The 14870-nt window shown below is 45.1% G+C and overlaps 1 protein-coding gene across 1 annotated transcript in view; it reads left to right on the plus strand.

Moving 5' to 3' along the window:
• Positions 1 to 14870, plus strand: part of NTSR1 (neurotensin receptor 1) — a 115815-nt gene that overhangs the window by 87867 nt on the left and 13078 nt on the right. The window contains exon 2 of the mRNA XM_035124085.2: positions 13575 to 13776. Within this exon, the coding sequence (XP_034979976.2) occupies positions 13575 to 13776 (202 nt within the window). The remainder of the gene's footprint in view (positions 1 to 13574; positions 13777 to 14870) is intronic.

Consider the following 14870-nt stretch of genomic DNA (forward strand, 5'->3'; position numbering starts at 1 on the left):
TGTATGGAATAGGAGAGCTTGTGGATCTTTCAGGCACATGCCTGGGGTTAAAGGAGGGGCCAGAGGAGAGCTCTATGGAAGAGTCCATGCTTTGCAGTCAGTCAGTCAAAGGTTCTCATTAGGAAATATGGAGGGCTGGTCCTGAACCAAATGATAGAGGAAGAGTGTTTGGAGATTCCAGACAAAGAGCATCCTTGGCACAAACACCAATTTACTGCAGTTTTGAATCCTTAAAAAAAAAAGGTGTATTTAGCCTGCACCAGCCAAAGTGAATAGCTCAGTTGGTTAGAGCAGGGTACTGCAAACGCCAAGGTTGGAGGTTCAATCCTTGTGGATAGCTGCATATTCCTGCATCGCAAGGTTTGGGCTAGATAGTCCTCAGGGTCCCTTCCAACCCTACAGTGCTATGATTCTATTCTTTTGAAGCCAGAAGCAGAAGGAGGCAGTGATGGGTACCAACTTGGTGAAAAGAGGACTAGACAAAACTCATGAAGGATAGGACTATCAGTGGCTACCAGCCGTGTTTGCTATGTTCTGTCTCTACAGCTGGAGACAGCAACGATTCTAAATACCAGTTTCTGCAAACCACAGGAGGGGAGAGTGTTCTTGTGCTTGGGTCCTGTTTGTGGGCTTTCCTGGTTTGGCCATCTAGGATGCTGGACTAGATGGGCCATTGGCCTGATCCAGCAGGCTCTTATTCTGTTCTTCTGTTCTTAATCTCTCATTCACTGTCCACAGAGCATTGGAAGCTGTTCCATTAGGGCAAACAGAGCACTGCTCCACCAAACAAAGTCTTCACCCGGGCCCCACTTTTTTCAGAAGTTCCAGACTGGGTTTTTTATTGTATACAAGTCTCTGAAGTTCTTGGTTGGTTCCCGCCGCCGCCCTTCAAACATCCCTTGGACACCTGGAGAGAACAGAGAGAAAAACCTTTGCTCTCAAATGCATTTCTAAGACAAGAATGTTCCTTTCATCAGTTCCAATTGCTGTCCCTTATCTGATGTTCTCTCATGCGGACCATGGCACTGGGTTTGCAAAGCCGTTCTTGACATTTCCAAAAAATGAAATGTGGCTGGGTTTTCCAGTGCCCCCTACATCAGTGAGGAAGAAAAATAATGTTGTGCCCCCCCCCCAAGAAGATGTACACTCTTGATCTATCATGTGGCATCAAGCCCACTTTCCTTTGCTGCTATAAAATTTGCACTGTGCTCCGTGGTTCCACCTATTCATCCATCTCAAAGTATTTTCCAGTTGTTTGTTTTCAATTACTGCTCAGCCATGCTTGCTCCTCTGACTTCAGCTCATGGTCTATCACCCATGTTTTGCGTGTTCAGTCCCAGAAACCTGGCCCCTAAATAAATTCACACGACTCGCCATTACTGAGAAGGCCCTCTGCCTGGTTCCCTGTAACCTCACTTCTCACAGTGAGGAAACCGCCAGAAGGCCCTCGGCGTTGGACCTTAATGCCCAGGCAGAATGATGGGGGTGGAGACGCTCCTTTAGGCATACTGGACCAAGGCCATTTAGGGCTTGTGGCCCTTCCAAGTACAGTGGAACCTCGGTTTACGAACACCTTGGTTTATGAATTTTCAGCACCAACACTTTGAATTGAAGGTCAGCACCAACACTTTGAATTGTGCTCGGAAACATACTGGGAGCCAATGTAGGTCTTTCAAGACCGGTGTTATGTGGTCTCAGCGGCCGCTCCCAGTCACCAGTCTAGCTGCTGCATTCCGGATTAGTTGCAGTTTCTGGGTCACCTTCAAAGGTAGCCCCACATAGAGCGCATTGCAGTAGTCCAAGCGGGAGATAACTAGAGCAAGCACCACTCTGGCAAGACAGTCCGCGGGCAGGTAGAGCAGGTAGTCTCAAGACTGGGGGCATTCATTGTCTCATTGTCTACAAGCACCAAGAGTTTCTCTCCTGCATAGATAGGAACTGAAAGTTTTAGAAACTGGGCATGGGAGTGGAGTGTATATTAGAGCTCGCTGGTTCTTTTCTGAATGACCTTTGCTTTGGCAAAGTCAAAGAATCAACTTTCTCTTACACTTACGGAGAAGTGTAATCATTTAGCAAACTTGTGAAGTGCTGTGAAGTTTTCGTAATGGTTGAAAGCAAAATAGCATTTTGATGAATAAAGCGCTCCATGGGACTTTTAAGCTGCAACACAGAATATATAGGACGAAACTATGCATTATGCCCAAATGATGTAAATAGTGAAGCCCTTTTGTTTTTTTAATGAAAAGCAGCATTGGGAGGCTGTGCTTTTGAATGCAGGAGGAAGGGAGGAGAGAGGATGCTTAATCCTTTCCCTGCTGGCAATTTGACCACTTTAAGGGTCAAACTAGACCGTGGAATGATAGGCTTTAAACCTTTAAGGTCAGAATTCCTCCAGTGCCTGTTATTCACACACACCTGTGATTAGCAATTGGAGCTTTTCTCCCCATTGTGAAAAGCACAGAAGGGAGGTGATTCTGATTAGCATTGTAGTGGCGGGTCAAGCCTTTTCTCCCACACCACAGTCCTCATATGACTCAGGAACCACCACACACACAAACACACACACACTGTTTGTTTGTTTGTTTGTTTGTTTGTTTAAAATCTTAGGCACCAGGGCTATCCACAAGAGATGTTCCACATCTATATCAGCTCCAAATTATAAGGTCGTAATCAGAACCTGCTGGATCAGACCAAAAGCCCATCTAGCCCAGCATCTCACAGTGGCCAGCCAGGTGCCTGTGGGAAACCTGCACACAGGACCCAAGGACAAGGGCACCCTCCCCTCCTGTGGTTTACAGCAAAAGGTATTCAGAAGCATTCCTACCTCCAACTGTGGAGGTGGAGCATAGCCATTATGGCTAGTAGCCATTGGCAGATGTCTCCTCCATGAATTTGTCCAATCCTCTTTTAAAGCCATTCATGTTGATGGCCATCGCTGCCTCTTGCAGCAGTGAGTTCCATAGTTTAACTATGTGCCGCATGAAGAAGTCCTTGCTTTTATCAGTCCTGAATCATTTGCTGTACACCTATCCACCATAGTGATGAGGAGAGAGTAGAGCCATTGAAATTAATGAACGCGCACAATATTCCTCTCAAGTTGCATTCTCAGGTTTTCACAATTTCCCTCTTTTTTTCTTCTTCAAGAGATGGTTTACAGAGCAAGCTTAAAAAACAAAATTCAATGCTATTGCATCACAGACTTTTCACGAGTGAACTGACCTTGCACTTTAGTCTTACCTGATGTACAGGTGTGGCGAATGGTGTGGTTGCTGATAGCATGCAGCAAGAGTGACAGCTTGGTCCCACAACTGTGGGGGCCCACAGCCATGGGTGCCATGCAGCGTGCATGGCCCTGGCACCAAAAATTGTGGGTATCAAGCTCCTTCATGGGGAATTTTGTGGGTGCTCCGGGAGCCAGGGCCCCAAGGAGTTGGCATCTATGGCATGCAGCTATGCCTTCTGGCATTAACTGACCCAGTGTGATTTTGGGAAGGAGAAGAACCTGGGCTCCCCCCAGCTCCATTACAGCACCTCTCAAGTGGGTACCATTGCCATTCTAAGAGAACAAGGGAGGTGTTCATGGTGAGTTCCAGCACCTCTTTTTCTAGAAAAATAGCACTAAGGAGAACTGTACATCCCACCATGAACTCTGTGGAGGAAAGGGAGTCTTCTGTTGGCAGAAGACTGTGCCCTAAGTCTGGATCCAACTTCTAACCCTTTTTTGAAGAGTAGGGGTGGGGTCAACTAGAATAATAGAATCATAGAATGATAGAGATGGAAGAGACCACAAGGGCCATCCAGTCCAACCCCCTGCCAAGCAGGAAACACCATCAAAGCATTCCTGACATATGGCTGTGAAGCCTCCACTTAAAGACCTCCAAAGGAGACTCCACCACACTCCTTGGCAGCAAATTCCACTGCCGAACAGCTCTTACTGTCAGGAAGTTCTTCATAATGTTTAGGTGGAATCTTCTTTCTTATAGTTTGAATCCATTGCTCCGTGTCTGCTTCTCTGGAGCAGCAGAAAACAACCTTTCTCCCTCCTCTACATGACATCCTTTTATATATTTGAACTAAATTGTAGACTTCTCACCTAGGTGGTTGGAAATACAGCTTCTCTCTGTTTCTTGGAATGGTAGGTGAAAGTGGCAGCAGTCTTCCTCTTCCCCTTCCCCTTCCCCTTCCCGCCCCCCAACCCAACCCCTCCATTCTCAGGTCAATGCTATCCAATTATTTCACACAGCAGCTGCAGGTCAACCCAGGTCAGATGGGGAGTGGAGTCTGATGGCTAGCTATTTCATAAATACTGGAAATTACTTTGATCCTGAAGAAATAATTGTGTCTCTCAAATGTTAGCGATGAGGCAACCAAATTGCTTTTCACCCCCAGTGATCAGCAGCCTGATAGCCGGATGGAAGTCAGTTAGTGCCTCGTTTTGTCTTGCTGGCAGCAAATATGAGGCACTGTTGGCTCATTTCCAGTAGGGAATTTAACACTCAAACACTCCTGATATCTGCGAGTAGCCAAGATGGGATTGGCCCCAATCTATTGCTGTGCATTTCCACTAAATGCTTCAGCCAATGCATTCTCACCAAAGGTGATCTTTCTACAGCGCGGAGGCTCCAGGGCCTGATTGCCATCCCACACTGCTGAAATTATTATATCCCGCTCCGCTGATTGACCACTACTCTCAGACCAGCCCCCAATTTCTCACTCTTTGGACCTATGATGCGGCAATCAATTGAAGCAAGACAAAATATTTGGAGAAATAATAGTTCCGAGCAGCTAATGATAAAGCTAATCCGGAGAAACTGAGATTAGAGGAGGGACAGGTAAATATTATTATGGAGCCGCTCCAGACTCATGTTTTATTGCAGGCAAGGACTTTGCATGTCCCATTTTGCCACCTGAGGCAAAACAGGAAGGTGTCACCCCACTGTCACCACCACAGCCTGCCTTACCTGGGTTGTGGGAAGGCATCTGCAAAGCAGCAGCAATGGCCCGTCCTGTCAAAATCTCATGAGATCTTGTGCGGTGCTCTATGAGATCTCATGAGATTTTGGCAAGATCTCACTGGAAAGTGGCTGCCTCAGCCACCTCTTGGGTGGGCTTGGGCCAGTCCTGATTCTGCAAGAATCAATTCCCATTGGTGGTTTCCCAACTGGAAAGCTCTCCCCAGAGAGATGCCCTCGCACCATCACTATCAGCCTTTAGATACTGGGTGAAGGCATTCCTCTTCACCCAGGCATTTCCCTCTAAATTGGTGTTCATCTTTTATTTGGGTGTGATGGAATGTTAGCTTTTTAGGTGGCTGCAGGTTGAGCACCTTTAGTTAATCATTATTTTTCTATTCTGATTATTTTAAATTAAGGTAGGTAGCCGTGTTGGTCTGCCGCAGTCGAAATATATATATAAAAAATTAAAAAACTAAAAAAACTTTTAAAAAAAACTTAGAGACCAACTAAGTTTGTTCTTGGTATAAGCTTTCGTGTGCATGCACACTTCTTCAGATACACTGAAACAGAAGTCACCAGGCCCTTATATATAGTGGGAGGGTGGGGTGGGATTTTTCTCAGGAGGGTAGTAGGAGATGGGTGATTGGCTCAATGGGTGTGGTAAACCTGTTGAGGACTGTTAACAACTGCAATTAGTCCTACTTCCTCCCACTATACATAAGGGTCTGGTGACTTCTGTTTCAGTGTACAGTGGAACCTCGGTTTACGAATGCAATCCGTTCCATGGAGGCGTTCGTAAACAGAGGCATTCACTCCCCGAAGGCACGCTTTTGCACGTGCGCAAAGCGCCGATAGACCACTTCTGTGCATGCACACACTGCGCAGATCACTTCTGCACATGCCCGAGCTTCACAGAAGCGATCTGTGCATCCAATGCCGCGGAACCCAGACGTAAACACTTCCGAGTCCGCGGCGTTCGTAAACGGAGGCATTCATAAACAGAGGTAGTTGTAAACCGAGGTTCCACTGTATCTGAAGAAGTGTGCATGCACACAAAAGCTTATACCAAGAACAAAGTTAGTTGGTCTTTAAGGTGCTACTGGACAATTTTTATATATATTTTAAATTTGGTATTTATGCTTTTTAAAAAGGAAAAAGAAATTACAAGTCGCTTCAAGAAAAAATTTTATAGTAAGTGGGATATAAATAAAATAAATAAGATTATGATTTATGCTGTCTGGAGTTTTGTGCTTAGTAGGGTTATCATGCAGAATGGCCTCAGGAGCAGAAGAATAACGTGTTGGATTTGCAGTGGATCCAGGATTTGGATCAGCGTTGCAAAAGTTATGCCCCCCAGTTTTCTGGATCAATCTCAAGCATGCCCGGGAAATGGAAAAGATATGTGGATGCACAAAGGGCAAGTTTCACAAACCCATAATTTGATGACAGGCAGGATAGACTGACTAGACAGCAGGAGTGCTTGAGCAGAAGCTGTATCCAATTATGCGGGAATAATTGGATGTGGTGGAAAGCAGTGCATTTTGGGAAATGGTATCAGCCTGCCCTTTGCAAGTTGGCAAAAAAAGAGAGAGAAAATCATTACAAGTTTTACTGCTAGCAACCCAAGTTTAATGGTTTAAGAAATATCTAGTAAACAGGCCCAATATTATAAATTTTTCCAGGAATTCTGAACCGTGACAAGTCAATTAATCTAGGGAGGTGCCTCTCCCGTGAAGCTTCAATTCGTGACATGGTTTTGTGGTAGCCATAAACAATTCCAGCCCCACTCTTGCCTGTTTATGACATCTCCCAAGCCTTGGTTAAATTATTTCCATGGAGAGAGAACATAGTTCATCTGCTGTCCTGTTTCATAAGAAGAAAGTAATAGTGTGCTGTTGTTGTTTAAAGCTAGGAAGCACACAAACCCCAGGAATGAGAAAGTTGTGAATAAGCTGGTCTGAATCAGTTCTTGCCCATAGCCTGCCTTTTGTGTGTCAAGACCCCGAAGCCACCCCCTCATTGATGAAGAAGACACAAGGACATGGATATTAGGTTAATGGTTATTGGGCAAATTTAGGCCACAACTTTATTGGTTACAGAATGTGAGCAGCATTGGCTTAGGCATTGGAATTTATCCGACTATATCTGACTCCTGCCCATCACGTAGGGAGTCAGATATAGGTGGTTGACTCAGAAACCTACTGGGAGCCAATGTAGATCTCTCAGGACCAGTGTTATGTGGTCCCAGCAGCCACTCCCAGTCACCAGTCTAGTTGCTGCATTCTGGATTAATTGCAGTTTCTGGGTCACCTTCAAAGGTAGCCCCACGTAGAGCACATTGCAGTAGTCCAAGCGGGAGATAACTAGAGCATGCACCACTCTGGCGAGACAGTCCACAGGCAGGTAGGGTCTCAGCCTGCGTACCAGATGGAGCTGGTACACAGCTGCCCTGGACACAGAATTAAGCTGCGCCTCCATGGACAGCTGTGAGTCCAAAATGACTCCCAGGCTGCACACCTGGTCCTTCAGGGGCACAGTTACCCCATTCAGGACCAGGGAGTCCTCCACACCTGCCCGCCTCCTGTCCCCCCCAAACAATAATTCTGTCTTGTCAGGATTCAACCTCAATCTGTTAGCCACCACCCATCCTCCAACCACCTCCAGGCACTCACACAGGACATTCACCAACTTCACTGGTTCTGATTTAAAAGAGAGGTAGAGCTGGGTGTCATCTGCATACTGCATGCCAATAACAAACTTAGTTGGTCTCTAAGGTGCTACTGGAATGATTTTTTTTATTTTGTTTCTTCCTTAAAAAGGTAAAGGTAAAGGACTCCTGGATGGTTGAATCCAGTCAAAGGAGACCATGGGATGCAGCGCTCATCTCACTTCAGGCCTAGGGAACTGCCATTTGTCTACAGACAGCTTTCCAGGTCATGTGGCCAGCATGACTAAACCACTTCTGGCGCAACGGAACACCGTAGCTCACAGAAACACCCTTTACCTTCCTGCCACAGGGGTACCTATTTATCTACTTGCACTAGTGTGCTTTCGAACTGCTAGGTTGGCAGGAGCTGGGACAGAGCAACGGGAGCTCACCCTGTTGCATGGATTCGAACCGCCAAACATCTGATCGGCAAGCCCAAGAGGCTCAGTGGTTTAGACCACAGCACCACCTGCATCCCACATGCTTCCTTAATAAGAGCACGGCTATCCTACAAATCTAAACCAGCTCTAAACTTTTCACAGCACCCAGCCTAGAAACACTGGAAGCTGTAATTCTAGGGAGAGGCGGCAGGGGTCTGAGCAACCTCACAGAGCAATGGTTTTCACCATTATTTGATGGGTGCTGTGATAAGTATACTCATTTCAAAGAAATTTAAGGTTCTATTGAAGATATGGCTACACATTGGTTGACATGCAACAGATCTTGATTGCATTCAATGTTTGAGTTTCCTTCAGAGTCAAGCACAAGTTAATATCAGTAGTGTTTGCTTTATTGAAAAACGCATACTGAGGGTTTCAGAAATGCTATAACTTGGATTTGTTTGTTCAATCAATTTCAATCCTCTGGGGCAGAGGTTATTGGCTAATGGGATCACAGGGTATAGAGACTAATCATTAAACTTCACACACAAAGAAGACAGCTTTCTAGAGGGAAAAGAATAAAATGGAGTTCAAGGAGAGCCCAGGTTATAATATATATATTTTTTAATAAAAAAAAAGATGAGTGAACCAGCAATTGTGCATCAGGAATCATTGATATCGCAAAGTGTTAACTTGCACCACAGCAGCCCAAAGGGATCCTGCTGCCTATTTACAGTAGATAAGAAGTTCAAATGCTTATGGTAGTTAACATGGGAGCAACGGTGGAGTAAATAGACCATAAACTTTAATTTAGTCCAACCCTGTACCCAAGGTTTTGCCTCTTGAATGCATGTGTTCTATAGTTGAAGATTTCATATTCCCCGCCACTCTGAAATTTCCATCACAGGTTTATCTCTAATTTAGAGAATGAGGTGATGCACTGGGAGTACCAACAATATATGGGCACTGAGTACTTTGCCAGGTTTGGGAGCCCAGGAAATATCTGAGTGAGGTTGACATGGCAGATTTCTCTGGATTAGGGCTAAAGAGAGGAGTGTTGAGTTTTTATTTTTCTCTGCTGGTCAGTGGATGGGAGTATACTATTGGTTTTTGTTACTGTGCTGCCAATGTTGTTGCCACTATCATTGGAGGAAGGCAGCTATGAAGAGGAGGAGGAGGAGGAGGAGGAGGAGGAGGAGGAGGAGGAGGAGTTTGGATTTGATATCTCGCTTTATCACTACCCGAAGGAGTTTCAAAGCGGCTAACATTCTCCTTTCCCTTCCTCTCCCACAACAAACACTCTGTGAGGTGAGTGAGGCTGAGAGACTTCAGAGAAGTGGGACTAGCCCAAGTCACCCAGCAGCTGCATGTGGAGGAGCCTACTGCTCTTAACCACTACACCACACTGGTGGAGGGAATATGTTAATGTTTATATGGTTTTTCCCCATTCTAATATATAATGTCTTTATGTATTCATCAATAGGGTTGCAAATTGTTGAGCTTTTTAAGTCGGTCTTTTTAGCAGCTATTGATAGGCTGGTCAACAATGTATTTGTCTAATCCTCTATTTAAAAAACAACAACAACTCAAAAGCTAACCATTTTTTTGGTGTGTGGTGCAAAAACATTCATGGACAAAAACTTAATTCCTTAGAAGCAACTTTTTCTTCTTCTGCCAAGTATGGAAAAAAGACAGAAGCACGGAAACATATAATATTTGCAATATGGAAAAGGCTTTTATACAAGTCAAACTTCAAACTGCATTTTCTTTTATGAAGCCGGTAAAAGGGAAACCATTAATGCAAAAAAGTCTCAAAGTGCTGTCTGCTGTCTCTTAGGCAAATACATTTTGTGAGCTTTGACATTCCTGTCCATCTCCCTATTTGATCAACCATTCCTTAAAGAAAGAATAGAAGGAAAAGAACTGCACCTTTCCTTTTTTCCTTCCAGCTTCCTCTATTTTTTGCAGTCATAGTTTCTAGAATATAATTCATGATGCTCTTGATGAGGATGCAACTTTTCATAGGAAAGATTGCACTCAATGGGGTTGTTTTATTGCTTGTTTTAATAAGTTGTTTATATTTTAATATTTGAATGGGAGTGCCCTATGGTGCATTCCAATTGTGTGATGTGTTTATGGATGTATATGTTTCAATGGTTATATAACCGTTTTTATACTTCTAAGTTGCTGAGATGCGTATTTTGACATTAGCAGTATTTAAATTAATTCAACAACCACTTGTGTGCCCTGTTAAATTTAACGCCCATTACCCAGTTCCTAGCCATTGCTAATGTTCCCAACACCAACAAAGGCAAACAAAATATCAGTACCAGCCTCTTTTGGCTGTTCATTATGTGGAGTAACCCTTATGGTTGGATCCAGAGGCAATAGCTGGTGTAGAACATAGCAACTAGGTAAAGAAATACTAAAGGAAGATAAAAGACTGTTTATGTACGCAACAGGACCCAGGTGGCGCTGTGGTTAAACCACTGAGCCTAGGGCTTGCTGATCAGAAGGTCGGCGGTTCGAATCCCTCTGACGGGGTGAGCTCCCGTTGCTTGGTCCCAGCTCCTGCCAACCTAGCAGTTCGAAAGCACGTCAAAATGCAAGTAGATAAATAGGAACCGCTACAGCGGGAAGGTAAACGGCGTTTCCATGTGCTGCTCTGGTTTGTCAGAAGCGACTTTGTCATGCTGGCCACATGACCTGGAAGCTATACGCCGGCTCCCTCGGCTAATAATGCGAGATGAGCGCGCAACCCCAGAGTCGGTCACGACTGGACCTAATGGTCAGGGGTCCCTTTACCTATACCTTTACCTTTATGTACGCAACAACAGCAACAAGAATTCTCTTAGCCCAAAAATGGAAATAACAAGTATTACCAGCTAAAGAAGAGTGGCAAACAATAAATGATGGACTTTGTGGAACTGGCAAAGCTGACAGGAAAAATCCGAAACCAGCGTGATCAAGTATTCCAAAAGAACTGGAGTAAATTTATACGATATTTGAAAGATTACTGTAAGCAATTAACATCACTAGCAGGGTTGTCTGAAGACTTGTAATGAGAAACTTTCTCCCCTTTTCTTTTAAGTTAAACTTCAATGTCTTTTCGTAATAAGTGAAATTAGAATTGGAAAATGTATAAAATGCAATGATATAAAGGTTGATTTTGAAAGCCATGAGGTGGGAGGGAAGGCAATCGATGGGCTCTAAAGAGCCAGAGAGATAAAAAGGATAATAATGTTATGATTGCATATCATTAAATGGAAAAATAATAAAAATCACACACACACACACACACACACACACACACACACACACTTTTAGTTGTAACCTACCAACAGCGGACAACACCTTGTTTGCGGAATTTGCCCTAGCTGCCAATCTGCTACTGGGCCAAGTTCAAGGTTCCGGTACTAGCATATAAATTCAGGGACAAGTTACTGCTTTATCAGTTATACGCCCAGTAGATCACTGCAATCTGCCGGATAATTTCCAAATATCCCAAAAGCCTGCTCCACAGTAGCATTCCTGCTGAGATACAACAGGCAGCCACTATATGCAAATTCCAAAAACAATTGAAGGAATGCTGGTTCCAGCAGGCTTTCCCACAGAATATATGGGTCTTTAGTTCCAGTGTCACCTTTGCTGGGTTTTTGTCTTGTTTTAAAGGTATATCTTGTTTGTTTTGCTTTGCTTTGTTTGTTTTAACTGGGTTTTTTTTTTAGTTATCTTACATGTAAATTGCCCTGATATGGTGATTTAGAAGGTAATTCATTGGATTGGATTGGGATCCATCTATCTTGAGACAAAATGGAGGAGAGTGCCTTTGGGGTGAAGTCAAACTGTTGGACAGTTACAGCACCTGCTGTAGCTGTAGAGACCGGTGTGTGAGAGACATGTTTTGTTGCAGCTGGGGCAGAGGAAGGCGTTCGGTTGTGCTCCTGCAGGTGCACCATGGTGTTTCTTCTCTCTGCATTTCTCCTCATTAGTGTCATCAGTGCTAGGGTGGTGGTGGTGGTGGTGATGTTGGAAGGATGGCATCCAATGCCTCTTGACCCAATATCAATTACAAGATCTTCAGGTGATCATGAAGATGGATAAGACCAGGGGTCCCCAAACTTACCCGGCTTCGGGCCGGTTCCTCTGGCGCCGATTGCGTGGCGGGCCAGAGGGCGGGGAAACACGTTCCCATGCGCACATGCACTCACTTTTTCTGGCGTGGCGCTGGAAATGGCTTCTGCGCATGTGCAGACATCATTTCCAGGGCACTTCCGGGTCGGCGCGGCACCAGAAATAGCTTGTGCACGTGTGTATGGGAGCGTGTTCCCCCGCCCTCAGGCCCTCGTGCGTGTGCACAAGCTATTTCTGCCGCCCCACCAACCCAGAGATGGGCAACCGCAGCGTGCCAGCGGGGGTCGGCGGGGGGCACACAATTGGCTCACGTGGGCCGCATTCGGCCCCCGGGCCATAGTTTGGGGACCCCTGGATAAGACGCACTTAAGAGATTGTCTCTTCAGGTCCGATGTAGAAAGGTTCCCAGTTATCAAAACGGAAGACATCCGAGCTAGTTATTTGACAAAGCTCCCACTTGCCGTACTAAGAATCACTTTTACAGAATTACGATTCCAATCGATGCCCTCGGCAGGGGGTGGATGGTCGATATGGCAAAGTACAGTACAAGGAGAGACTCAGTCTGTGTGGGCAACCTTGTGTAGAGGACTGTACTACTGTCTATTGCAATGCCCACTATATATAGAACCAAGAGACCAATTTATAAAACCCCTGCTCATGAATGGAACACACTCAAACAGGGTGGAAAGGGTGAAATGGCTGCTGAGTGATACTGATGACTTTGTAACTTATAAAATAGCACTACAGTGGTACCTCGGTTTAAGTACACAATTGGTTCCAGAAGTCTGTACTTAACCTGAAGCGTACTTAACCTGAAGCGAACTTTCCCATTGAAAGTAATGGAAAGTGGATTAATTCGTTTCAGGTGGGTCCGCGGAGTACTCAACCTGAAGCGTACTTAACCCGAAGTATGAGTGTAATTGGTTCTGGAGGTCCGTACTTAACCTGAAGCGTACTTAACCTGAAGTGAACTTTCCCATTGAAAGTAATGGAAAGTGGATTAATCCGTTCCAGATGGGTCCGCAGAGTACTTAAACTGAAAATGCTCAAACCGAAGCGTACTTAAACTGAGGTATGACTGTATATGCATTGGCAGCTAAGAAGATCAGGTGAAAGAACTAGAAGAAATAGTGGTCAATTGCAAAGGTGATTCAGACATTTAAGCTGGCACATTCTACCTGAGAACCCCTTGCCACTCTATCGTATGCAACAAATAATTTTTAGGAGAAGTGATGGTGGTTTATTGTATCTGCAGTGCTGGGTGTTTTTATGCTTTTTTATGGCTATTGTTGCTTTTCTTTTTGTTCCCTTTGCAAATGATGCCATGGCCTTTGGCTAGTGCAATAAAGTTGTTGTTGTTGTTGATGATGATGATGATATCTGTCCTCTCTCATCCAGGTCAACGCTTTCATCTCCTTCGTTTTCCCAATGGTTGTCATCTCCGTCTTGAACTCCATAATTGCCAACCAGCTCATCATCATGTTCAAGCAAGCCGCACAAGAAAACCAGGTGTGCACTATTGGAGGGCAGCAAACAATGCTCAGCATGTCCATGGAGCCTGGCCGTGTACAAGCCCTGAAGCACGGCGTCCGAGTCTTACGTAAGTTCCTTTCTCTTTAAGCCCTCTTCCTAGATTCCTGCATATCTTGACAGACTTTCTTTTGCTGAGGTCTGGCACGTGAGACTTGAAAGTTACCGTACCAGCTATTAAGCTTCTCAAAACAAACTTCCAGAATGCCCACCTCACTGATGAAGCATTTTCCAACTCCTCTTTGCTTTACGCTAGCATAACGGCTGCCATCATACTTCATGGACTGTGTGTGGATGGCAAAGTTTGTGGAGATACCTTCAAAGTTCCCGTTAGTATATTGAGGCCTCCCTCTTGATCAGGCATCCCCAAACTTCAGCCCTCCAGATGTTTTGGACTACAATTCCCATCATCCCTGACCACTGGTCCTCTTAGCTAGGGATCATGGGAGTTGTAGCCCAAAACATCTGGAGGGCCGCAGTTTGGGGATGCCTGCTCTTGATAATGAGTAGCTCCATGTTGGCTCAAACTATATCGGCACTCCACACCTGAGTTCACTGTTAGGGGGATTGCTCAAGTCTTTCAACTACCTCTTATTAAATGGGACATCTTGGATTGCATTCTAAGCACTGGTGTTGCTTAGAAGATACATTGAAAACTGTGTTACTGTGTACACTGGAGGAGGTCTCCACTGTACACCTTCTCCTTGAAAACACATGGATATATGGGAGTTCCGCTTCCGCCTGCAGGAATGGCTGACCCTTGTTCCATCCCTCCGACCTTCATGAGGAATTCGGCGGTTGCCAGGGGAGTTAAAGGCAACCCCCTTACCTCTCCGGGGGTTACGGAGAGGGGCCACGGGCCCGCGATGCCCCCAAACCCACTCCGACTGTTCAAGGAGTGGGGGGGGCCTGGGCTGAGAGCACTCATGAAATGTCGGATCTCCCGGACGCCAACTTGCAGAGCGGGATCTCCATGATTAAAGAAGATAATTAGGCGTATTCATGGACATGCTTCGGAAGGAGGGGAAGAAGCTCTGTTTACTGCCAAGGAATTTGTGCTGCTGAGGGTGAGAAGTCAAAGCTGTATTTTATCTGGAAGAAAGATTGATGGGGACGTAACGAGAAGGGAAGCGAACTTTTTTATTTTTTTTCATATACTCTACG

Source organism: Zootoca vivipara, chromosome 7 (genome assembly GCF_963506605.1).
Source record: "Zootoca vivipara chromosome 7, rZooViv1.1, whole genome shotgun sequence".
In the NCBI taxonomy this organism is placed as follows: domain Eukaryota; kingdom Metazoa; phylum Chordata; class Lepidosauria; order Squamata; family Lacertidae; genus Zootoca; species Zootoca vivipara.